Below are 25667 nucleotides of genomic sequence, written 5' to 3' on the forward strand. Positions count from 1 at the left end.
TGCCTAACATACATCCTGTACTAAGCACTGTGTCTGGTACTTAGTAGGTGCTGAACTAACTCTAGTATCCCTTCTTTGTCAAATATTTATAATGTTGGATTGAGCACTGCTGCAATCCTGGGTTACCAGCAGGTACTTTCATCTGATAATAAGCACTTCCAACAAACTTTCAAGGCACAGAATTATGTTTTACAAAGTTTCCTATGTGGCTAGCTATGCCCATCTGCAATCCTTCAGGCCGCCTCCCCATTTTGGCATCTAACAAAGTAGCTTGCCTCTTCTCTCCTCACCCTTGAACTACACACCCAAGTTCACCCAGAACTGTGTGCTACAGTATAGGTCTACAGACTAGCCCCACACTCTCCAAAATTCTCAATTTCCTACCTTTCTTTGTCTCTGTAAGAGGGTGTACTATGCCAACCCTAAAGTGAAGAATGAGGTACTAGGACTTCCCTGGCAGTCCAGTGGTTAAGACTTCTTTCACACTTCCAATGCAGGGAACCTGGGTTTGCCCTCTGGTCGGGGAACTAAGATCCCACATGCTGCTCGGCATGGCCCCCAAAAATTTTTTTAATTTTTAAATTAAAAAATAAAAGAATGGGATATGAGAACTTTTGAACCATGCTTTTTCTGTCTTTTGATTCTCAGTCCTAGAACAGGCCTCAAGGTACAGGGAGTCTAAAATAAATATCCAGGTATTGTGAAACTGCTGTTGGTTCTTGTGTTGGCAAAGGGCCAAGGGAAGGAAAACATCATTGTAAAACTTCACGAGTCCCTACTTTCTATCTGTCGATGTAGCCATCTTAGCTGATTCTGATTCACAGCTATTAATCACATCACCAAATCAGGCCCTGTTCAAAAGAGCTAGCCCTTTGTCATCAGAAACTTAAGCCAAAAGGGGAGAGGTGGGTCTTGAAAAGGCAGAAATGGTCTTTTGTTTAAATAGGAAAGAAACATTAGGACTCGGCGCAGTAAAATTGAGTATCAAAGATTTTAAAAAAGTAGACAAGCTAAAACAAAATGTTTTATTATTAAAATAAAAAAACTTTGTATAAAAGTGTAACAGATCAAAAGTTCTATTTACATGTATTGATTCAAGGTCCAATTATGCACCAAACACCAAACCGAACCGGCAGAGCTACAGGCTGCAGATGCAAAGCAAAATGCACACACACGCACTCTGAGTCTACCTCTACGAAAGGTTTGATTCGTGCCAAAACAGGGCCAGGGAGAGACAACACACGACTCTGCCCAGAAACTAAGCTGGCAGAGATGGCAAGTTCGCAAACTGGTGACAGTCACCCCTCTCCGAAAAAGACACTTCTCAGTTTTAAAAGTGCTTCAAACCTGAACATGAATCCTCTATGCCTGGCTTATAATTTCTTCAAGAAAGCAAAAACTGCGAAGGATTGTAGCTGAGTTTAAGTATCAATTTTCCATGCAAAATAACCAAGAATTTATTTGAAACACCTGATGTTATGAACTGAAATAAACTTGGCAAACTCAATTATCCTGAGGTTTTATTCCATGAATTCAAAGATTGGCCTACTCCCGAAGCCTCCCCATCTCAATTTCCTAGGATGGCTTTTCTACAATGATTTCAAGCTTAGTACTGTCCTCGAACCTTCATATTGTGACCGTGTGGGCCAGATGCACATGGCAGGGGAAATCAGCACCAACTAAGTCTCAACTGTGACAAGCAAAATACATGAAATATTATCCTCAGAAGCCTCCACAGTCATATGCTCTACTTGCCAACAATCACCTAATTTTTCCACACGGTCTTACAACTTTTGTGCCATGATTCTGCTAAAAAGGTTGACAAACACTATATCAGACCCAGTGTTTACATGTGAGCAAGTTACAGGGACAGTCTCTGAAATTGGATAGAGGTAGTTAATACTACTACTGTGTTTCTAAGTGCTTGGTTTTATGCGTGGATTCCAGGGCTATTTTCAATGCCAATTAAATCCAACATGCTTTCATAAAACTTCGTTCAAAAAGGATTCCCAAACTAAATGATGGAGGAGAATCACTGGAAATAAGAGGACGGCATGGGGCGAGGGGTGGGCAGAAAAGCAAAGGAGAAACTGCAGGAGGGCAGAGTACAGCTGGCACTACACTTCTGTGATGCCCAGACACACATGCGCATTTAATGGGAACAACTTGATTTGCCTCTAAGACAGACCGAGCCTCAGAATTCTTAACCCGGGTTTCAATTACATGACAAAACTGAAGACTTTAACAAGGAAGATTTGTGAAGCGGAAGGCAGGTAGTGGATCTTCCAATTATTATCCTTGCATTTCAAACTCCTGTTTTAGACTGAAAGAGAAGAGGGAACACGTCAGGATATGGTTTTTGGCTTAAGAATTCTCTTATGAAAACTCTAATTCCAAAAGACACACGCACCCCAATGCTCACAGAAGCACTATTTACAATAGCCAAGACATAGAAACAACGTAAGTGTCCATTGACAGATGAATGGATAAAGCAGATGTGGTGCATATATACAGTGAAATACTACTCAGTCGTAAGAAAGAATGAATGAAATAATGTGATTTGGATGGACCAGTTGGACAGACCTAGAGATTACCATACTAAATTAGACAAAGACGAGTATCATATGATATCACTTATATGTGGAATCACAAATAAAAACTTACTTACAAAAAAGAAACAGACTCACAGATCTAGAAAACAAACATGGTTACTAGAGGGGAAGGGAGTTGGGGTGAGGATAAATCAGAAGTTTGGGATTAGCAGTTACAAACTACTATATATAAAATAAATAACCAACAAGGTGCACTGTACAGCACAGGAAACTATAATCAATGGTTTGTAACAAACTGTAATGGAAAAAATACAAAAAATAATATATTAACATGTAACTGAATCACTTTGCTGTATACCTGAAACAAATACAACATTGTAAATTAACCATACTTCTATTTTTTAAAAAGTTACAAAAATAATAATAATCTTCTGAGAGCCTAATTCACTCCTTTAAAAATGTTTCTGTTGAGTTGTAACATGCATCTGAAGTGCACAGCTTAAATTTTACACGAGGGCCCACAAGGGTCACCACCACCCAGAGGAAGGTTTGCACTGCTCCCTGACGCCCCACGTGCCTCTCCTGCTTTCCATGCGATTGCTATCCTGACTGCCACCTTCTCTTTCGTAAGGTAACAAAAATGAACAGGGGCAGGGTGTTTGGGAGAGAATGGACACACGTATATGTACGGCTTAGTCCCTTCACTGTTCACCTGACACAACCACAACGTTATTAATCAGCTATACCCCAATACAAAATAGAGTTCAAAGTTTGAGGGAAAAAAAATACGAAAAGTGCTTAAAAAAAAAGTTTCTCAGATAACTTGAAAAAATAAATGTAAGGAAAAAAAAAAATTAAGATTGGGATGCAGAAGAGAGAAAAACCAGCCCTACCTTTTCAAGTAAGCATGCACGTTCCCAAAGCCATGGTACTTGGCTAAGTACACGAGCACCCCAGTCGCACAGCGCCCATCTCGCTGCCGACAGAAGCTGCAGTTGCAGATCCCGCGACATGGTGGGCAGTGCCAGTTCTGAAGGAGAAGCGTGAAAAGGCACCATTAAGTCAAACCTTACCACCCCTTATTTATCTACTCCTGTTTAACCTCCAAGGTGGGTGTCATCAGTTGCATTCAGATCTTTTTTATTACTATTAAAAAAACAAAAACATAATGTGGTTAATGGATCACATTCCCTTGGGAAATCCCACAGGAAAAAGTCACACAACCATTACTAGTACGGGGACTACAGAACAGACTTCCCCTGAATGGCCAGGTCCCGAGCATTCCACAAGCGCTCACAGTTATCCAGTACCGACACTATGAATTCATCTGCCTTTCAACACCAAGACTCAATCTCTTTCTGCCTCTATCAGCTCACAGCTGACCTTGGAGCCTACAGGACCACCTCTTCAAGGCACTTACTGGGTCAAGCAGAGCATCCCTGACTTCTTCACCATAACGGTTTCGAAGGCAGGGACCACAGAATTGGCCTCGAACACCCCAGCACTCTGGGTTTCTGCAGTTTGTCTTGGTATCGATAGTTTTCTGGCGGCACTGATGACAAGTTGACCCCTGCAAATAAGAAGAAAAACAGAAACACTACTCTTTGTAGAGAAAATCTTAAAAGAATGTCATTCTCTGTGAATCCCCTGGCAGCCTGGTGGTTAGGACTCTGTGCTTTTACTGCTGAGGACAAGTCACACAACCAAGAAAAAAAAGAAAGATAAATTTGACTACAAAAAATATTAAAATAAAAAAAAAGAATGTCCTTTTTTGTGGATAGTCTGATCTTTTCTCTTTGAATCCTACCTCACATCTATATACACACGTATACACCAGGCCATGAAAAGTATTGAGCATGGTGATTCCATTCAACTGGCAGATGCAACAGTTAATGCTATCAAAACTATCTCAAGAAAAGATCTTATGCAAAAGAAAGCTTGCCCAAATCTTGTTTGTCTTTAGCACACCACCATATCCTCGGCAAAGAAGGCAATGGCAACCCACTCCAGTACTCTTGCCTGGTGAATCCCATGGACAGAGGAGCCTGGTAGGCTGCAGTCCATGGGGTCGCTAGGAGTCCGACATGACTGAACAACTTCACTTTCACTTTTCACTATCATGCACTGGAGAAGGAAATGACAACCCACTCCAGTATTCTTGCCTGGAGGATCCCAGGGACGGAGGAGCCTGGTGGGCTGCCGTCTATGGGGGTCGCACAGGGTCGGACACGACTGAAGCGACTTAGCAGCAGCAGCATATTCTCAGCACCTATCTATGTAGGCACACATTAACAGCTACTTATGTTGAATGAAATGAATTTCTAAATTGAGAAAAGACTTAATGCTACTGAAGATTTACCTAAGCAACTACTACTACTGCAAACTTACTAACCAGGCTAAATCCCAAGGATGCTACAAAATTCTCTTTTCTTACATGAGAAAAATACCCAGGCACACATCCCATGCGCTAAGACCATTAGAACATGAGCAAAATGTCTTTCACAGACGGGGACATCTACAGACATTATTTAGAGGCTCTGACCAATGAACGGTTATAGATCTTCTCTCGGGAGTTGTTGCAGATGTTCTCCAACTCTTCCTCCGTGATTTCGTCCACCGGGCGAACAACATGGGGAAGGGTCATGGGTCCGGGGCGACGACTTCGGGGCATGTCATCTTCCTGCATAACGAGAATCAAGGAACAGCGTCCTTCCTGGCTCGCTTTCCCCAGCTCTGCCTCTTAGATCCTCGCTTTGTCACTCCTTCACAGAGAACTCAACCTGGAAATCGGTCTTGGAACTTACGGAAAAAGGGGATTTACTAAGGATCACAGAACAACATCACTGAAAAATAATTAAGAAAAGCCCAAGAAAACTTTTTAATTCTCTTGCCTGCTACCAACAGCCATCAAGACAAGCTGATGTGACCTTAACCATTGTGGACGGTTTGAGAAGGCCATTTAATACAGATCCTTGGGGACTTCTCTGGTGGTCCAGTGGCTGAGACTCCACATTCCCAATGCAGGGTGCCCAGGTTCAGTCCCTGGTCAGGGAACTAGATCCCACATGCTGCAACTCGGAGTTTGCCTGCCACAGCCAAATTAATTAATTTTTTAAGTTAAAAATATACATGGATCATTGGTGTTGAAATTGTATGTGCTCCCATCCTGTGTCCATGATCCCTGGACCCACAGAAGATGGCAAACAGAGGAGCAGACACAGAAGCAGAGAACTCACATTCATGTAGCCGACCATGGACTTCCTCTTCCTCACCAACATGTACTTGTCTTCCTCTTCCTCCTCCTCCTCCTCCTCTGTGGGCAGGTCCCTGAGTGACCCAAGGACCCGGGACCTAGACCTTGTGAGCGGACGAGCTCTCCGCTCAGGGTTTCTCCTGCAGGCGACACCTGGAAATGTGCGCCTCCTGGGGGTCTTTGGACGCTGAAAACACAGAGGATGGACCCACTTACTCCAAAATGACAAGTGGCAGCTTCTCCTGAGGCAGGTTTTCCCATAAGTAAAAGGAATGCTCCACTTGCCATTTTCCTTCGTCCTTTCTGTAATGCATGGGAAATGAGCCCAGAAATAATACAGCCATTGAAATTCAGCTTCTGTAACACCAAGCCCAGTTTCTCTCAAACTCAGGGATGACCTATTTATTCTTGACTTGATAAAGATGTAAGAAAAAAAATCTTGTTTTCTAAAAAAAAAATCTTTTCTACAATATCTCTTAAGTAGCACAAGCTTAGCTCCTCAGAATACAATCACATATATTAGGCCATGACTTGGTAAGAAATTGTTTTTTCTTTTTTTCTCATTCTCAGATTTTAAAAAGATAGATTACCATGCCAGGTAGAAATGTTCCAAGGGCTGGAGTTACAGAAGAAACAACTTGCAATTTTTCTTCCCTATCTCTGAGGGGCTTAGCTTATTTGGGTGGGAGGGAGAGAAATAACCTATCAAAAGGCATTTGAGGAACTACTCTGACAATTCAGTGCTTAAGACTCCATGTTTCCACTGCAGGAAGTGTGGGTTCAATCCCTCGTGGGAGAACTAGGATCTCACATGATACGCAGTGCGGCCAAAAAAAAAAGGGGGTGATTTGAGCCCTGTAGGAGCTTGGCATGGGGTAGAGGGCCCACACCTGGCCTGGGGTGCAAGGAAGAGGTCCCAGAGATCTTTTAGAAGACTTCCTCTATCACCTCTGTCTACAAGATCACACAAAATAACAAAATCGGCCCTAAACTATCACAACACCTCAGACTACCCCAAACACCATTCCACAAACAAATATTTGTACTTACTGAACTGGGGCCCGGCAGGGAACGCCTTCCAGGGAAGGAGCCAGGGAAGCTTTCTAATTCTGACATGAGTTTTGCAAGCTAGAAAAGGAGGAAATTAAACAGAAATTATTGGTTTACAGTAACTGCTGTAAACAAGAAAATTCTAGAAATCACAACAGCGTGACTCAGAGTTTGTTTCCCCTGTACATTTCCCAAAACTTTCACAGATTGAAAGAAACCTTAGAAAAGGGAAAGAAATACATGTTAAATCGCATGTGATGATGTTTTCAGAGCTATGTGGAAAATAGTTCTTAGGACACATAAGCAACAAGTGGCTTAGAGAAATGCTGGGAAGGGTCATCAGTTCTGACACCTTCAAAGTCAGATACCTACCATTGCTTTGTTTTGCTTTATATTTAAAGCCCTTTTCTCCAAGAAATTCATGCCACTTTCATCTTCCGAGTCAGAATTGGAATCGGTCACAGAATTCTCTGGGGGTTCAGGAGGCACTGTCCTTTTGCTGGCTGCCCCCCTGGTGCTTCGAGTGGGAAACTTCATGGCCACGCGGAGAGGTCCAGACCGCGTGCATTGACTGCGGGTCCGACAGCCCTCCCGGTTGGCCTGCAGCCTCTGGTCAATGAGAACGGGTGAGGCGTTAATGACTTGCTGACTGTCACAAAGTCTGCAAGAGTGTGACTACACAATGCCTCTGGAACAAAAGACACTTGCAAATACATTTGCATTGAACACTTTAATTGTCAAGTTGAACTGACGGCTCTGAGTAACAAAATCCGGAATTACTAATAAATGCAACCACCTGAGGGCCGATTAACTAGGAGCTTTCCTGGGACACGCTGTACTACGCCAGTCACAGCCTCTAGGACAGTGGTTCTGAGTCATTTTTTAAACTGTGAAAAATCCCAGCTTCTTTTTCCACTTCTTTAAAAAACAGAATCTCCATGTATTTTAAAAGAATTTCCCTAGAGACAAATATATGTTCTCTCATGATTTCCATACTTATGGTAGTATTAAACTATATTAAAGATGTCTCAATGCTCTACTTTTTTAAAAACTGTAGCAAAATATACATAACATAAAATTTACCCCTTTAACCATTTGTTTTCATTTTTATTGGAGTATAGTTAATTTACAATGTTGTTCCTCTTCAACCATTCTTAAGTGTACAGTTGAGTGACATTAAATACACTCCGTTTTTGCAACTATCACCACCATCCATTTCCAGAAATTTTTTAAAACTCTATATTCATTAAACAATTACTCCCCATTCACCTCCCCCAGAACTCCTGGCAAGCATCATTCTACTTTCTGTCTTTATGAATCTGACTACCTCTCTTGAAATCTCAAGGACAGAAGAGCCTGGCAGGCTACAGATCATGGGGTCCCAAGAGTCAGACATAACTTAGCAACTAAACATTAACAACAACTCTCTAATCCATTTTGTGTAAGCATAAAATTTTTTAAATTTCAGATTCCAAAAGTAATGTTTCCATCATTTAAAATGTATTAAAGTTGGCCACCGGGGAAAAATCAGAATCACGAGATATCACTTCCCACCTACTAGCAGAGCCAAATAAACAAGTATGGCAAGGATGTGGAAAAAACAGAATCTGCAAACACTGGGAGAAGTGTAAAATGGAGCAGCCACTTTGGAACAGTCTGGCAGTTCCTCAAAAGGTTAAACATAGAGACTGCATGACTCCACAATTCTACTCTTAGGTATATACTCAGGGGTGTATATCCACACGAATACTTGCACATGAATGTTCACAGCAGCATCATTCATAATAGCCAAAAGGTGCCAATAACTCAAACATCCATCAACTGATGAATGGATACATAAAAGGTGATATAGTCTGAATATTTACAGCTGAGTATTATTCAGCAATAAAAAGATACAAAGTAATGGCACATGAAAGAACCTCAAGAACATCATGCCAAGAGAAAGAAGCCAGTCACAAAAGACCACGTATTGTTTGGTTCCATTTATATGAAATGCCTAGAACAGGCAAACCTAGGAGAGAAAATAGATTGGTGGTTGCCAGGAACTGAGGGTGCTGGGAAAGGATGCAAAGTGACTGCTGATGGGAACAGGGTTTCTTTTGGCGGTGATGAAAACTTTCTGAAATTGACTGTGGTGATGGTTGAAAACTAACAAAAAAGAGAGAAGTAAAAAATACTACCCATAAAGTCCCAAAATGGAAGACCCATTTTTTAACATTTCAACAACCTCATTGCTTTTTATAACCTTTATGTTATTTTTAGTGTGCAGACTGAGAGAACATAAAATGACAAAAAAACTTTTACAAATCCTTAAGCCTTTTAATCGATTGGCATTTTCTCAGTCGCAACAAACAGCATCTACAAAGAACTGAAACACTGCCCAGAAATGATTCAGGCTGCAGACAATGTTTGAGTCATACCTAGATTCACAGAGCAGTGCTGCCAATAACTCCAATACGCACTGATTCAGATCAACATCACCTCTTAAGAGAAAATATTACACTATCATGAAGTTAGGTCATGATAAAACACTCCCTGGCCAAATGTTCTCACTTATGTCAGCGCCGTGCAACTGTGGTCCCAGGCAGTGGACCCGTGTCAGACCACAATGAGCTGAAGAGCATGCACCCAAAACACATTTCCTTTGTTGAGAAAGTGTTGCTAAGAGGAAAACGTGCAGAAGTAAACAGCATGCTCAGAGTGGGACTGAGGCGCATCCCTGGCAGCAGCGTCCTGAGCAGGACAATAGAGGTTAAAGGTAAGACAGCAGGCATAAGAAAAGCCAACGAAGGAGCAACAGCAGAAGCAAGCAGGGCCCTAATTGTCATTACCTGCACTCAAGCTCCTGCATGTGAGTTATCACAGGCTTCCCAGATGCAGGTATAGATCCACTATGGGAATCAACATTTACTGAAGGCCTTCTCTATGTCAGGCCCTGGGCTGGGCACTTAAATGTGACTGGAGCTCATCTTGAGGACATATCTGCTTCCTCTGATTGGGGTTGATTTCTGTGGCCACAGAAATCTGCATGCTAGCCAATTGTTTCTTACAAGTTTCTAAGATTTTCAGAGACTACAAAAATCCTTAAGCCTTACTATTAGAACTACATTAGCAAAAAACTGCTTTAAGACATGAAGAAAAGATCAACAAAACCTTCTGGCATGACTAAAATGAAAATCATACGGAAAAAAGATTTTTAAGCAAGTATGTCATGCCTCTAAATGTATCTTATTGCTTGATATTGGTGAAATTCTCAAACTCACCATTCCATCCTGTATCTCACTCTCTGAGAAACCGCAAAACGATTCATCATCAGAGTCGGCATGAAAAATACTGGCCAGTTCGTTAGTGACATCTGGCCTTGGTTTCTGTAAAAATCCACAATGGTCTAACACATCTTGCACCTCACTTTCTGAAAAGCCGCAGAAAGATTCATTATCAGAGTCCTCATAAAAAACATTTGCCAGTTCTTCACTGATATCTGACCTGAATTTAGGTTTCTGTAAAATAAATAAATAAATGTGGTTGTGCATTTTTTTTTTCCTTTTTGAAGAACCAATTTTCCGTAAACCGTGCAGAGAGCAAATCACATTTACAAGTGCACTACAAGAGAATAGCTTTTGTTACAAAGAAAAATGGTTCAAAGGTTTACAAATGATTTCTGAGTTGTTATGGCAAATCATCAGGCATGTTAGGTTAGGCGACATTTCAAAAGGATAGAATAAGTAGCTAATCTACCTCCAACAATTACTACCTAGAACCACAGCAAAAAGTGAAATGAAATTACAGTGCATACTGTATTTTCGTAACAGCTGTATAGAAATGTAGGCAAAAAGCAAGCAGTTTTAATCATGCACAAAGCATCTGGGGCATTTTGAGCAGTGCAGACTCCATTGTGTTTATTCTCAGGCAGCACTTACTGTGTTTGCAAAATTATCAGAAGCAAAGCTGTCACAACTGTCATCAGAGGATGACGGGGTTTCCATGGAGATCAACTTCACATATCTGAATTTCTTGAAGTTCTTCTTTGCGCTGCAATCCTTTTGCTGCAAACGGAAATGGCCATACTATTAAATGGGACGCTTGCTGCAGAATCTAAAGAAAGGTATCATTTTTGAGTTGAGTAGGTTCAAACAGCGCAGAGGAGGTATGTCCATTTCTTATACCCTATAAAGAAAAAGGAGGCTTTGCAATTGCTACAAAATGTTCCAAAATCAGGTAAAATCCTAAAAAGAGATCCCTTTGAGGGACCATTGGTATCAATGTATTCAAATACCTGTGGAATTACCCTTTAACCCACCTTAAAAACTCCCAAACTCTTAACATGATACTGAGCTCCCAAGGCATTAAATGCTACACTGCTAAAAATCTGCCCTTAAAAAAAAAAAAAAGAAATTAGACTGTACTTCAAAAGTACAAAACGGTAGAGTGATTTCTTTCCCTCAGCCAAAATCAAGCTAATGAGGTCTTTCTAAGTAAGCTTTGGGCTCTGTACTGTGATGCTAATTTCTCAAACCTCGAACACTGGGCAGCACCTCTACTTCAAGAGGGCAGGCTTTCAAACAAGCCTTGTGCCAATCAGGAGGGGAACAGTGATTTCTGCACAAGTCTTTACAAATCAAATATATCAACCCAGTGAACAAATGTACAAGAACCAAGTTAAAGGTCAAACAGTCCTCCAAACCCAGGTAGAATGCCCAATTCCACTTCAGGGCTCTAGTAGGCTGGCCACTCAGCTCTTTCTGTAGTTCCATTGCTACACAAGTCTTGAGTTTTTATAAGCCCTTTTATTAGACACATATGACCTATGGATATGAAAATGCTTCTTTCCTTCATAAACAATGAATTGCCTGGCACCAATCATCAGAATATGCAACTGACATCTACTTCATGTAAAAAAGATAGTAGTTTCTACCATTTCTTCATATTTCATAAGAAGAGATTTCCTAAATGTTGTGCAGTCGCTAAGTCGTGTCCAACTCTTTGCAACCCCATCAAATGCAGCACTCCAGGCTTCCCTGTCCTTCTCTACCTCCCAGAGTTTGCTCAAACTCATGTCCATTGAGTCAGTGATGTTATCTGTCTCATCCTCTATCGCACCCTTCTCCTCCTCTAGCCCGGAATCTTTCCCACAGTCTTTTCCAGTGAGTTGACTCTTTGCACCAGGTGGCCAAAGTACTGGAGCTTCAATATCAGTCTTTCCAATGAATATTCATTACTATTGTATTACTTCCTATATTTTTAATATCTGAAATATGGCCATGGAATAACAGAAGTGACTCCATATACTGAAAAGTTTAAGAAGGCAAGTTCTGCTACGGGTCCCACAAAATAATACCAAGACGTGAGGTGTAGGGGGAATATCCTTCTGATCTTTCTACACCTAACGTTACACATTTCTCTTGAAAATAAAATCATTTTCATGATGATGGAACCCAACCACCCAGTAAGTGCTTCTCAACAGACTCCATTCAATCATCTTAGGAAGTTTTAGTCTTGTCCTTTTAAAAATCATGAAAATGTGATAATAGGTAGAGGTACTACCTATTAACGGAGGTCTCAGAAACTCCCTATTTTCCAGATGAACAAATTAAAGGTACCAAGTATGTGAAATAAGATTGCCCAAGATCACAGGGCTGGAAGGAATCCGCAGTCTCCTAAAACAGCTGTGCTCCTCACACTGCTGCAGGAATTATCACCATTTCCGGTGGAGCCGGGTGGGGGTTCAATCCCTGGGGCAGAAAGATCCCCTAGAGGAGGGCATGGCAACCCACTCCAGTATTCTTGCCTGGAAAATCCATGGACAGAGGAGCCTGGTGGGCTACAGTCCATAAGGTCGCAAAGAGTCGGACAGGACTGAAGCGTTTTAGCAGGCACGCCCACCCGCAATCATCAATCTACCTGCCTGCAGTCAGAGGCACAAGACTGCCTCAAGGGAGGTATTCTATTGGAAGCTCTCAGGCAAATACTTGCTGGGCGTTAACAAGTCAGCGCATGCGAAGTTGGTTAACAGGCAAATGTATGCTTGGAGAATAAGACAGAAAGAAGCAACACAAATGGTCATGGATTTTCCTGGCAGGTAGGTAATAACAAATACCATTCAACAGTTTTGTTTTTTGTTTTTTTTTGTTTTTTTTTTTGGTGCCAGGCACTAAGCAATTCCTTGCAACAAAGGTGGAAACTGAGGCGTAGAGTGGTGAAACAGATTATTCAAGTCCCATGATGGCTCAAATTTGAACCCAGGGATGTCATATTCCAGGTCCTGCTACATGTGGTTTTCTTCATCCTAAAAGCCAATGCCAAGGTCCATTCGGGAAGAGGTATCTCTGAAACTACGCCCCCAACACGCCCTCTCCAACCCACTCCCGGAGTACCCCAGCCCCCTCACGTGGGCCCCTTACCCCTGCTATTTATTTTAAGCTTGTCATTTTCTTCCTCTTCACCCAACCCCCCACCCTCTAACCTCTCCTGGGGCAGACCCTCCGTTCCGGTTTCCGTTAGAGTAAACAGTAACGTTCCATGTTCCATTCAGGGCTCCGTCCTGTTGCTGCAAGAAAGGCTGGGGGGTGGGGAAGGGAATGGGAAACGAGCAAATGGTCGGCAAACCGATCAGACCACCATTGCACTAATCACCTCCTGTGACCGTAAGTGCCCCCTCAAGTGTGCGCAACCCAAGTTCTAAAGAGAGCGGTTTTCAAGACCTTTAAACTCCCAACCCATCAACTCTCAGCAGTTAGATGCGCCTGCCAGCACGGCCAAGGGGAAAATAAGCAGGAAGCTAGCGCAAGGGTCCCAAGTGCGCCCAGGAGATTGCGTTGCTAGACATTCATCCTCCCCGGGCTGCGCATGGGAAAGGTCCGGGAGGCTGCAGGGCAGCACCCTACTCCACGTCCCGCTCCCCTCCGCGCCCCGCGGGCAGAGTTCGGACCAGCAGACACAATGGGGGACCGGCCCGCCCCTGCTGCCCGCAGCACACGTGTGCCTTGAGCTCCTCCAGGCTGCCAAGCATCCTGCAAACCTCAAACCTCACAACTCTGACCGCCCGTGCGCCGGGTGTCACGCCCGCTGGACACTGTCCCTAGTCTCTAAAATACCCCCAAGTGCACAAAATCTGGGGCTTGCCTAAACGGGTGCCGCCCAGGACTGCCCCCCGTTGATAAGGGCACTCCGCCGGCCAAGTTGGAGGGGGTCAGCCCGCCCCCAGCACCCACCGCGCCCATCCCTCGCCTTAGCCCGTCCAGCCTCACCCGCGCGCGGCGAGCGTCCATGCTGGCGGCCGGCGCTGGAGCGGGGAGAGCTGAGCAGCCGCGCACGCCGCCGTCCCACAGCGCAGGAGCCTGAGCCCTAGCCGCGCGGGCCGGCGGGCGGGGTGTGCAGAGCCGGGGCCGGAGGGGCGGGGCGCGGCCGACTTTCCCGCGTTGCGGCGCAGGTCCTGCCAGCTTTGGTAACGGCCCACCCGCGCAAGACCCACTCGGCCCCGAGAAAAAAGCAGCCCTTCCAGATACGCTAAAGTCCAGTAATAGTCTTGCAGTCCCCTAAGATCCGCCTTGGAAAAGTACTGCCTTGGAAGCTACGGGACCTCTCTCTTTACATAGCTGCAGGGTCCCTAGAGAATGGCGCGAAAATGGGTCGTATTGCCCCCGGGATAGCAGCCTAATTTGCATGAATTCTGGGGCTGGGAGGGGAAAGCGGGAGACAGTGGGTAATGGAGAGCGGTGCCAGCCTCCGCACTTAGCACTTTACCTGAGGCGTGCGGTTTAGGTATTTAAAATAAAAATCAAAGACTGGAGCATGAACTCCCAACAGCCCAGGCACTGTCCCGCGATATAGCTAGCACCCCTTATCTGGTAACCACAACATTATCTAATGTAATAAAATGACCTAAATCCCTTATCTTTCTTTCCAGAAAGCTCGGGAAGTTCTTTTACATAAGACTTGTGATTTTTAAATAAGAAAGGTCTGATGTTAGTTAAGACTTAACTATGGGATAATAAAGTCTAGAGATTATAGAAGAATAGAAGCTAAAGACTGTAATAATGTGATCTGGGGCTCCTTTCTTCTGTCAAAATTTGTAATCACTTAAGTCAGAAAGAAGGTGAGATTTTTCATTGCCCCTTGAATCGAAACTGACATTACGACGAGATCAAGTGTGAAGCTTTAAAACAAATGTTTGTAGAGAGTAGGAAAAAAAGTTGCTTTTAGAAGAAAAAGTTAAATAAATTGGATTGCTTTAAAAGACGCTAATTATAATCTTACATTTTAAAACAAATGCTTGAAATGAAACATCAGTTTTCTCCTTCCCAGCTTCTCTGGGGAATACTTCTTTGCAGGAAGAGAATGCCTGAACATACTGCTTCCTCTCTGGGTGTACTGAAGACAAAAATTTGTGAACAAGCGACGCAAAAGAATGTGGATTGGAAAAATTGGAGGGGACTTGGTCGGAGTCTTCCAGCCTTTCTAATACCCGCCGGCTCCATGGTCATTCTGCCACAGTGCCAGGGACAAAGAACTCCCGGTCTGGAAGGTAGGCGCCAAGAGACGTTGTTGGTCTGTCCCTCGAAATTCCTTGGCAGTAGTGGGCCCTCAATAAATATTTGTTGAGTAAATAAATGACTGCATGAATGGTGAATGAACTAAAACTGTTCTTAGTGCTGTGTCTTTGGAAATGCAATCTGTGCCACTAAAATCAAACATATGAGAATTTGGAATTGCTAAACTAAGGAAGGGAAAGATTAAGTCACTTTGCCTACTGGTTCTGATAAGGAGGGCTTTCCTTGTGGCTTATTTGGTAAAGAATCCGCTTAGTCCTCCGGGGGCACTATAATATAGTTTACATTATTTTTTTAGGTTAAGATCACTGGGCTATCCTTTTTAGTAATAGGAAAATGCAAATTAAAACAGATAGTTTCACTCAGACTGGCAAAAAAATATAAAGCCTGTTAAGACCATGTGTTGGTAAGGATATGAGGAAATCCCTGCAAGGATGTTATTAGAGTAAATGTTTCACTTTGGAGAGCAATTCAGGAATGTTCAGCAAAACCACTTACAGGTATATACTCTAAAACAAAGTTTTTCACACTGTGAGTTAGAACCCATTGGCAAATTTTGAAATCAATTTAGTGGGTTGCAACTAGCATATTTTCTTTCTTTTTGAAATAGAATTTTAAAAATAAGAGTAGTGTGTTGTTTCCTGAAACTCCTGCGCCTGTCTGTGTGTGTGTTGTATAAAATGTGTACTTCTTACTGTGCTTCACCATCAACAAGTTTCCAAGACACTGTCCAGGAGAAGGTGCACTGAGGCTTGTACTGTGCTCTCTTGTTTGTTCAGGGGAGGCTTGCCAACATCTGTAACACTGGGCACTATTCTGAGAACTAGGACGTAAAGCCCAGGGAGTTTACATTCTAGTGGAGGAGCAGAAGTAAACAGCAAGATAATTCCAGATGTGATCACTTCTGAGAAGAAGCTGGTAGTTGCTTAGTGGTGCCCGACTCTTTGTGACCTCATGGACTATAGCCCACCAGGTGCCTCTGTCCATGGAATTCTCCAGGCAAACATACTGGAGTGGATTGCCATTTCCTCCTCCAGGGGAATCTTCCCAACCCAGGGATCGAACCCAAGTCTTCTGCATTGCTGGCAGATTCATTACCTTCTGAGCCATCAGGGAAGCAAAAAGCAGAATAAAGGGATAGGAAATAAAAGAGGTACCAATTCAGATAATAGAAACAGGAAAGGAGGTGTTATCTGATCAAAAACCCAAATAAAAACAAGGGAGGGGAACTTCAGTGGCTGAGACTCCACGCTTGCAAAGCAGAGGACGCGGATCCGATCCCTGGTCAGGGAACTAGATCACACATACCACAACTAAAGATCCCATATGCCACAACTTAGACTTGGTGCAGCCAAATAAATAAATACATTAAAAAAAAAAAAATAGGGAGGAATCCATAGGAAGATAAAGGAAGTGCTGGCATAAGACAGAGTGAACAGCTAGTTCAAAGGCTCTAAGGCAGTGAATAGAAGCTTAGTTGCAGACCATATGGAGAAGGCAATGACACCCCACTCCAGTACTCTTGCCTGGAAAATCCCATGGACGGAGGAGCCTGGTGGGCTGCAGTCCATGGGGTCGCTAAGAGTAGGGCACAACTGAGCGACTTCACTTTCACTTTTCACTTTCATGCATTGGAGAAGAAAATGGCAACCCGCTCCAGTGTTCTTGTCTGGAGAATCCCAGGGACGGAGGAGCCTGATGGGCTACTGTCTATGGGGTCGCACAGATTCGGACACGACTGAAGCGACTTAGCAGCAGCAGCAGCAGCAGCAGCAGCAGACCATACTGGACTACAGAAAGCTAGAGAAAGAAAGAGCATGGGAGAGATCACAGGGGGGCTCCCTGGCCACGGAAGAAGCTTGGACTTTATATCAGGTATGAGAGGAAGGATTCTGATGAAGAAAAGACCCAATCAGACTCCATGAGCTGCATGAACTATTAAACGGGGATGGGGGAGCAAGAGTAAGACACTTAGGAGCCCCTAAAGGAGAAAATGATGTTTTGGACTAGGGTGATTGTGGGATGAGGGAGAAGTGGTCAGATTTTAAGATACATCATTTTGAAGGCAGAGCTAACTGGACCAGAGGAATGGATTGTTCATTCATAGTAGTGTTGTGTATCATAGTAAGATATTGCAAACAATCTAAATGGCCCTCAGAAAGGAAATGGAGACAGGAACAGTGGTATAGTCATACAACAGAATTTGAACAGTGTTCAAAGGAATGGCATAGCTTACGTGCATCAGTGTAGGTAAATCTTAATGTTGAACGGAAAAGCAAATTGCAAACATTTTGGTAAAGCATACCCCTTATGCAAATTAAAAAAAACACAAAACATACATAAACTGTGAAAGTATATAAAGACATGAGCAATTAGAATAGGATAGAGGCTAACTCTAAGGAGGGAAAGATGGAGGACACAGGGGAGGATGAGGTTTTCCATTCTATCACTAATGCTTTCTTTAAAAATAAACAGTATGGGGACTTTCCAGGTGATCCAGTGGCTAAGACTCTGTGTGCTCAGTGTAGGAGGTCAGGGGTTCGATCCCTGGTCAGGAAGCTATTCCACGTGCCACAAGTAAAGGTCCTATGTGCCACAACTAAGACCTGGTAAAGCCAAATAAATAAATAAATATTTAAAAAAATAATAATAAAGGGTACAAAGAAAAAATGGCAAAGTGTTCAATGTGAGTAGTAGATACGTGAGTGTATTATAATTTCACTTTTTGTGGGCTTTTTTGTGTCTGAAACATTTTATGATAAAAATATTTTTTTTAAATTTTGAAACAGTTGTCCTGTCAATCAAGACATATATTGTAGTGTTAAATATGCAGTCCTGGGATTTCCTTGAATGGTCCAGCGGTTAAGAATCCACCTTCCAAGGCAGGGGACCTGCGGGAGGGGTGGTTTTGACCCCTTGTGGGGTAGGGGGAACAAAGATCCTACATGCCACAGGGCAACTAAGCCCATGCACCACAACTAGAGAAGCCTGCCCACAGCAAAGACCCAACACAGCCCCCCCCCCAAAATATATATATACACACACATGCAGTTCCATACAGGGTCCTATAAAGACTCAACACAGCACCCCCCCCAAAATATATATATATATATATATATACACACACACACACACACACACACATGCAGTTCCATACAGGGTCCTATAAAGACCCAACACAGCACCCCCCCAAAAAAAAAATATATATATATACACACACATGCAGTTCCATACAGGGTCCTATAAAAGGGAATGCCAGTTAGTCTTGTAATTTTAGCTATTTCATAAAGGTTTTAAGTCACTATGTTAATCATATACTGGTAAAATGTTCATTTTGAAAGACACAAATGAGTAAGAATGGAAATTCAATGAGCGGAGATGACGAGGCCACTGGCCAGAGCAACAGGTAGTAGGCACATACCTGACGTTGCATAAGCACATACCTGACATATACAGACAGTATCTGATGCAAGGGCTGTAAATACAGCAGGTCCTCAGTAACTACTTATTACCAACTAGAATGATGGTGGGAGGAATTTTAAATCTGTGAAACATTCTAAAATACCAATCTCCTGTAACAGAGCTTTGAACTCCTCAGGCTATTATGAACTTTCAGGATGGTTGTATGCTGTCTCATCGCTTTTATTCACTTTGCACAAAGAATTTCATTTCCTATGAAGTTTGGTACTTGACCCTGAGGATCTGAGCACTCAGCACCTGTAGAATAACAAGGTGAATTAAGTCAATCTCAACCTTGAGATGCTTGGTTTTAGGACAAAGAGTGCAAAACTTAATAAGAGGTATCCCTTTTAGATGGATTTCAAAACAAAGCTAATGTCCCAGGTGGTGTGCTGCTCTAGTCCCACCCACCTTTCCTTCTTTCGAGCAAGGTAACTTGAACCCAAGCTGCTCTGTAAATGAGAAACCCTCAATAGCCACCACACACGTGGGGACAAAGGGCTGGGAGAGTTGTCACTGTGTTTGTGGATACAGACAGGTTGCACTCTGTCAGGTGACAAATCTCTATTTTAAATAACCCCCTAATTATTGATTTACTTGCCCAGTGCCTGCTTTCAGGATGCACAAAGGCAAGAAACCAAAAAGCTCTAAAGTTACCCTTCTGTTGCCAGAAGTCCCTCTGCATGAGGGCCCAGCCCATGACCACCCTGGCTCAGTCAAATTCATAAATCCTACGCCTCCAAACCGTATTGGTATGTTTGTTTTTAATCATATGTCAACACCATTTTAAGTAGGTCAGTTTACTGACCTCTGATGCCTGGTGCGAGAATGGAAGATGGAAACGTGAAAGCAAATCTTGCCATTTTTCACAAGAGGAAATATTTGGTTTTTAATGGATAAGCATTATCTATTGTGAAATACTTGATTGCTAAAGTTAAGGCACCATTAAACACTGAATGAGATAAAGTCAAGTTTTAATTACTGAATCAGTTTCAACATTACAGAAGCTGAATTATAACTCTGCCTACAGTTTTATGATCCATACTCGATTCTAACTTGTTCTCCTTCCAGAACTTTTTAAAAATTTTGTACTTAGCAAGGTTTCTTTTTGTTTTTACTCAAGAGTTTTTGGTTTGTTTTTAATTTGATCATCCCACCACCACCACTGGGGGGCTTCCATGTTGCTCAGATGGTAAGGAACATGCATGCAGTGTGATACCAGGGTTGGATTCCTGGGTTGGGAAGATCCCCTGGAGAAAGGAGTGGCTACCTACTCCAGTGTTCTTGCCTGGAGAATTCAATGGACAAAGGAGCCTCGTGGGCTACAGTCCATTGGGTTGCAAAGAGTCAGACACAACTGAGCGACTAACACTTTAGCACTTTCTCACCACCAGAAACAACTTAGGGAGTACCCAAAAAAAAGGCATGAAAAGTTTCTTTTCTCTGTTCGCTGCATAGACAGCTTATTGTAAACTGTCCTACTTGTGAATTTTCCAGGGCATTGATTTCTTCTTCAGATTGGTTCCTCTTAAACAACTCTGTGCAAAGAGAATTGTAGAGAGAGGAAGTTTGACTATTAGCTAAAAGGAGACTTGAGGATTGACTATAGATTGGTTAAAAGCTCAAGATACTGGTCAGGACCCTAGGGAAGAGCCTAATCTGCACATTAATCTATACAACTCAAAACCAGTCCTCCAGCAGACCTCAAAAAGTTAAACATAGAATTACCACATGATCCATCGATTCCATTCCTAGGTATATACCCAAACAGTTGAAGCAGGAACTCAAAGATTAACTTGTACTCCCATGCTTGCAGCAGTGTTATTAACAATAGCCAGAAGGTGTTAAGCACACAAATGTCCATCAACAGATGAATGGATAGGAAAAAAATGTGGTATTTACATACAATGGAATGTTAATTAGCCTTAAAATGAATGAAATTCTGTTACATAGATGAACCTAAAAAGCACTGTGTTAATTGAAATCAGCCAGACACACAAAAGGACAAATATTATATAAAGTACATAGAATAGAAAAATTCAGCAAGTAGAATAGAGGTTACCAGGGACTGAAGGGAAGGAGGGAAATGACTCCTTAACCCACACAGAGTTTCTGTTTGGGACAATGAGAAAGTTCTGGAAATGGATAGTGCTAATGGCTGCACAACGTTTTCAGCGCACCTGGTGGCCCAGAGGTTAAAGCATCTGCCCGCAACGCAGGAGACCCGGGTTCGATCCCTGGGTCGGGAAGATCCCCTGGAGAAGGAAACGGCAACCCACTCCAATATTCTTGCCTGGAGAATCCCATGGACGGAGGAGCCTGGTGGGCTACAGTCCACGGGGTCACAGAGAGTCGGACACGACTGAGCGAGTGACTTATCTCAATGCCACTGAATTGCACACTTTCAAATGATTAAAGTGATAAATTTCATGTACATATGACCACATTTAAAAAAAACAATGACAACAGACAGCTCACCAAAAATCTGGATTCCATAAGGACTCATGGGGTCAGGTTAAAGGTGTTGGAAGTGAGGAGGAAAACCACATTCCCACCCCATCCTCTCCCAGATTTCTAGAGAAGAAATTACTGTGGGAAATGTGAGGGAACTATTAATAGTCCAAAAAGCCATTGTAGTTCACAGTTCTTTTTTGCTCTAATATTAATAGATTCGTTTGGGGGAAATTCCCAGGTGGTTCAGTTGTTAGGACTCAGCTAACACTGTACGGGGCACAGGTTCCATTCTTGGTTGGGGAATTAAGATCCTACAGGGTGTGTGACAGGAAAAAAGAGTTGCCATTTTTTAAAATAAAAATAATTTTCATGAACATGACTCATCCATAACTCATAGACATGGCCTCCCTCCATGGGCCACCAGGAAGAAACAAGGAAAAAACAGTCAGCATTGTCTGTCTGGCTCAGGTGTACAGAGATCCAGCCTTGGGAGAACCAGCATGACCTTGATGGGCGTCACTTAATGCGAAAGGAAATGACTGATAGATACTCAAGCCAGGCTGGGAATCTCCTGGACCACTTAGATTTTTGGTTCAAAGAGACGTTTGGGAGTGGGACACAGTAATTCCACTTAATGGTCTTTAAACAGGCTGATGAAACTTGTGCCTCCTGAGGGTGTAACTCAGAATGGACTGCTCCCTTTAACGTTTAATGAAAGAATTTTCTAAAGGGAGGAAGGGGTATGTTTTCCTGTTTCAGCAAGACCAGCATCTGCAACTACAAGTGCCGTCAAACATTAATGACTAAGGGGATGATGAGGTGGTGTTAGGAGAACTAGGAAGGAGCTTTGCTACATAGGACTACCAGGCAATGCAGCAGAAAGCAGGTACCAACAGGTGCAATATAGATGATTTAACAGCAACCACAGGAACCCACTGGGCTAGAATTTGGAAAGGCCTAAGGAGTTTAGGCGGAGAAGGTGATGGCACCCCAAACCAGTACTCTTGCCTGGAAAATCCCATGGACAGAGGAGCCTGGTAGGCTGCAGTCCATGGGATCGCTAAGAGTCAGACACGACTGGGCGACTTCACTTTCACTTTTCACTTTCATGCACTGGCGAAGGAAATGGCAACCCACTCCAGTGTTCTTGCCTGGAGAATCCCAGGGAGGGGGTAGCCTGGTGGGCTGCCGTCTATGGGGTTGCACAGAGTTGGACATGACTGAAGCGACTTAGCAGCAGCATCAGCAGCAAGGAGTTTATGTATCCTGAAAGCAATAGAGTTTTGAGCAAAAGAACAAACAATACAGTAAAATTTGCACTATAGAAAAATCACTCTGGTTCCAGGATAAAGAATGCACAAGAAGGACTTCGTGGTGGTCCAGTGGCTAAGACTCCACACTCCCAATGCAGGGGACCCTGGTTTGATCCCTGGTTAGGGAACTGTATCCCACATGCCACAATTAAGACTCAGCACAGTCAAATAAAAAAATTAAAATATATATATTAAAAAATAATGCACAGGAAGGGGGCAAGGAAGCTGGATGCTGGGGAAACAGGAAACTGTTCCAGCTATCCAGGACACAGAATGAGGTCTAAATTAATTTTGTTCTGGAAAGACAGAGGGAGGGATGAGTATAAAACAGAATGTAAGAGATATTTAGAAAGTCAGAGGGAACAAGAATGTAACCAGTGGGAGAGAAGCATGAAATGGTAGGGTTATTGGAATGATATGGTTCCTAGGCTCATAAAAAAATATAAGAGCTCACATTAGCATTCTCACTCTGTCCATAGGTATCCAGTATGTACCCAGCGCTGTACTCATCAGTATTAACTTTAAGGCAGGAAACAGGGGATCTGGTTTTCTTGGAGCAAGGGTCATGGTTAACTGAGCTTGTCTCTATAGCTACTTTATTTCTTAGAAATCTTATTTTTTTTAATTTCTTCATTAATTAATAGATATGTATATACCTAATATAATTGCATTAATACTTTTCATATACTTTAATATGTATGATCAGATTGCCAACATCCACTGGATCATAGAAAAAGCAAGAAAATTCCAGAAAAACATCTACTTCTGCTTCCTTGACTACACTAAAGCCTTTGACTGTGTGGATCACAACAAACTGGAAAATTCTTAAAGAGATGGGACTACCAGACCACCTTACCTACCTCCTGAGAAATCTGTATGCAGGTCAAGAAGCAACAGTTAGAAATGGACATGGAACAAGAGACTGGTTCCAAATTGGGAAAGGAATACGTCAAGGCTGTATACTGATTACCCTGTTTATTTAACTTATAGGCAGAGTACGTCATGAGAAATGCTGGACTGGATGAAGCACAAGCTGGAATCAAGATTGCCAGGAGACAGATCAATAACCTCAGATATGCAGATGACACCACCCTTACGGCAGAAAGCAAACAAGAACTAAAGAGCCTCTTGATGAAGGTGAAAGAGGAGAGTGAAAAAGCTGGCTTAAAACTCAACATTCAAAAACTAAGATCATGGTATCCAGTCCCATCTGCTGCTGCTGCTGCTGCAAAGTCGCTTTAGGAGTGTCCAACTCTGTGCGACCCCATAGATGGCAGCCCACCAGGCTCCTCTATCCCTGGGATTCTCCAGGCAAGAATACTGGAGTGAGTTGCCATTTCCTTCTCCATTGCATGCATGCATGCTAAATCACTTCAGTCATGTCTGACTTTGTGCGACCCCATGGAAACAGCCCACTAGGCTCCTCCGTCCACAGGATTCTGTAGGAAAGAACACTGGAGTGGTTGCTATTTCCTTCTCCAATCCAGTCCCATCACTTCGTGGCAAACAGATGGGGAAACAATGGAAACAGTGAAAGATTTTACTTTCTCGGGCTCCGAAATCAGTGCAGATGGTGACTGCAGGCATGAAATTAAAAGATGCTTGTTCCTTGGAAGAAAAGCTATGACCAACCTAGACAGCATATTGAAAAGCAGAGGCATAACATTGCTGACAAAGGTCCATCTAGTCAAAACTTTGGTTTTTCCAGTAGTCATGTATGGATGTGAGAGTTGGACTATAAAGAAAGCAGAGAGCCAAAGAATTGATGCTTTTGAACTGTGGTGTTGGAGAAGACTCTTAAGAGTCCCTTGGACAGCAAAGAGATCCAACCAGTCAATCCTAAAGGAAATCAGTCCTGAATATTCATTAGAAGGACTAATGCTGAAGCTGGATCTCTGATACTTTGGTCACCTGATGTGAAGAACTGACTCATAGGAAAATACCCTGATGCTAGGAAAGATTGAAGACAGGAGGAGAAGAGGACAGCAGAGGATGAGATGGTTGGATGGCATCATCGACTCAATGGACATGAGTTTGAGCAAGCTCTGGGAGTTGCTGTTGGACAGGGAAGCCTGGCATGCTTCAGTCCATGGGGTCACAAAGAATTGGACACGATTGAGCAATTGAACTGAACTGATACTTTAATAAGTAGTCAAATAATATCTAAATAGTATCAGCGATGCTGATGGTGGTAAAAGGTACCATTCATTCCATGTGCTAATGTGCTATGTGCTCAGTCACTTAGTGGTGTCTGATCCTTTGTGATCCTGTGGATTGTAGCCCATCAGGCTCCTCTGTCCATGAGATTTTTTAAGTCAAGAATACTAGAGTGGATTGTCATGCCCTCCTCCAGGGTATCTTCCTAATCCAGGGTTGAACCTGCATCTCTTGCACCTCATGCATTGCAGGCAGATTCTTTACCTTGGAGACACGAGGGGCTGTATTTAATAAAATGGCAGGAAGGGATTGCAGCAGAACTAGAGATGGGATGCTTAGTGCCAGGAGGTTGTGAACTCTTAAGACTGGGAAGCAGCTTTGATACTGCCCCATGATGTTGTCTCTAGATACAATAGTTAGTTATGATTTTAGAAGCTTTATTTTAACAATGGGAATATGTATTTTTGACTAGAAAAGTATTATCTTAATCATGTTGGTCTGGGCATCTTTGGAACTACCGAATGGGAAAAGTTATACACTTGGCAGGCTCAGTAATAATAAATAAAATGTATTGTGCACTGACTATATGCCAGACTTGTACTCATTTAATCCTCACACCAATCCTGTAAGGCAGGCTTGGTTCATTTTCTCTAGTTTATAGACAAAATACAAAAACTGAGAGATTAACTTGCCCAAGGTCATAGAACACATGGAGAGTGGCATAGCTATTTCAGCTTAGACTGAGTTCACACTCTTTACTGCTGTACTGTACCAGACAACATCTGAATAGCCAGCCCCACGTGGTTAAGCATCACATTTGATACCAGGTGATAATGTTCCCCTGCTCCCAATCAGATTAGACACTTGAGATAGGGGCCAC

At 42.8% G+C, this 25667-nt stretch overlaps 1 protein-coding gene across 10 annotated transcripts in view; it reads right to left on the bottom strand.

The window, feature by feature from the left end:
* Nucleotides 1-1006: 1006 nt before the first annotated feature.
* CDCA7 (cell division cycle associated 7) overlaps nt 1007-25667 on the bottom strand; it is a 39567-nt gene continuing 14906 nt past the window's right edge. For 5 of the 10 annotated variants that reach the window (XM_055572201.1, XM_055572204.1, XM_055572200.1 and 2 more), the window contains exons 2-10: nt 10776-10901; nt 10119-10355; nt 7228-7464; nt 6856-6933; nt 5789-5992; nt 5095-5232; nt 3973-4122; nt 3446-3582; nt 1007-2323 (exon numbers count right to left, since the gene is read on the bottom strand). In XM_055572201.1, coding sequence (XP_055428176.1) covers nt 2293-2323; nt 3446-3582; nt 3973-4122; nt 5095-5232; nt 5789-5992; nt 6856-6933; nt 7228-7464; nt 10119-10355; nt 10776-10901 — 1338 coding nt within the window. In that variant the 3' untranslated portion in view covers nt 1007-2292. Of the gene's footprint in view, nt 2324-3445; nt 3583-3972; nt 4123-5094; nt 5233-5788; nt 5993-6855; nt 6934-7227; nt 7465-10118; nt 10356-10775; nt 10902-13318; nt 13415-14102; nt 14151-18847; nt 19122-25667 lie in introns of those variants that run through there. The other 5 variants (XM_055572199.1, XM_055572205.1, XM_055572202.1 and 2 more) reach the window with 5 other exon arrangements.

This window comes from Bubalus kerabau, chromosome 3, assembly GCF_029407905.1.
Source record: "Bubalus kerabau isolate K-KA32 ecotype Philippines breed swamp buffalo chromosome 3, PCC_UOA_SB_1v2, whole genome shotgun sequence".
Taxonomy (NCBI): domain Eukaryota; kingdom Metazoa; phylum Chordata; class Mammalia; order Artiodactyla; family Bovidae; genus Bubalus; species Bubalus kerabau.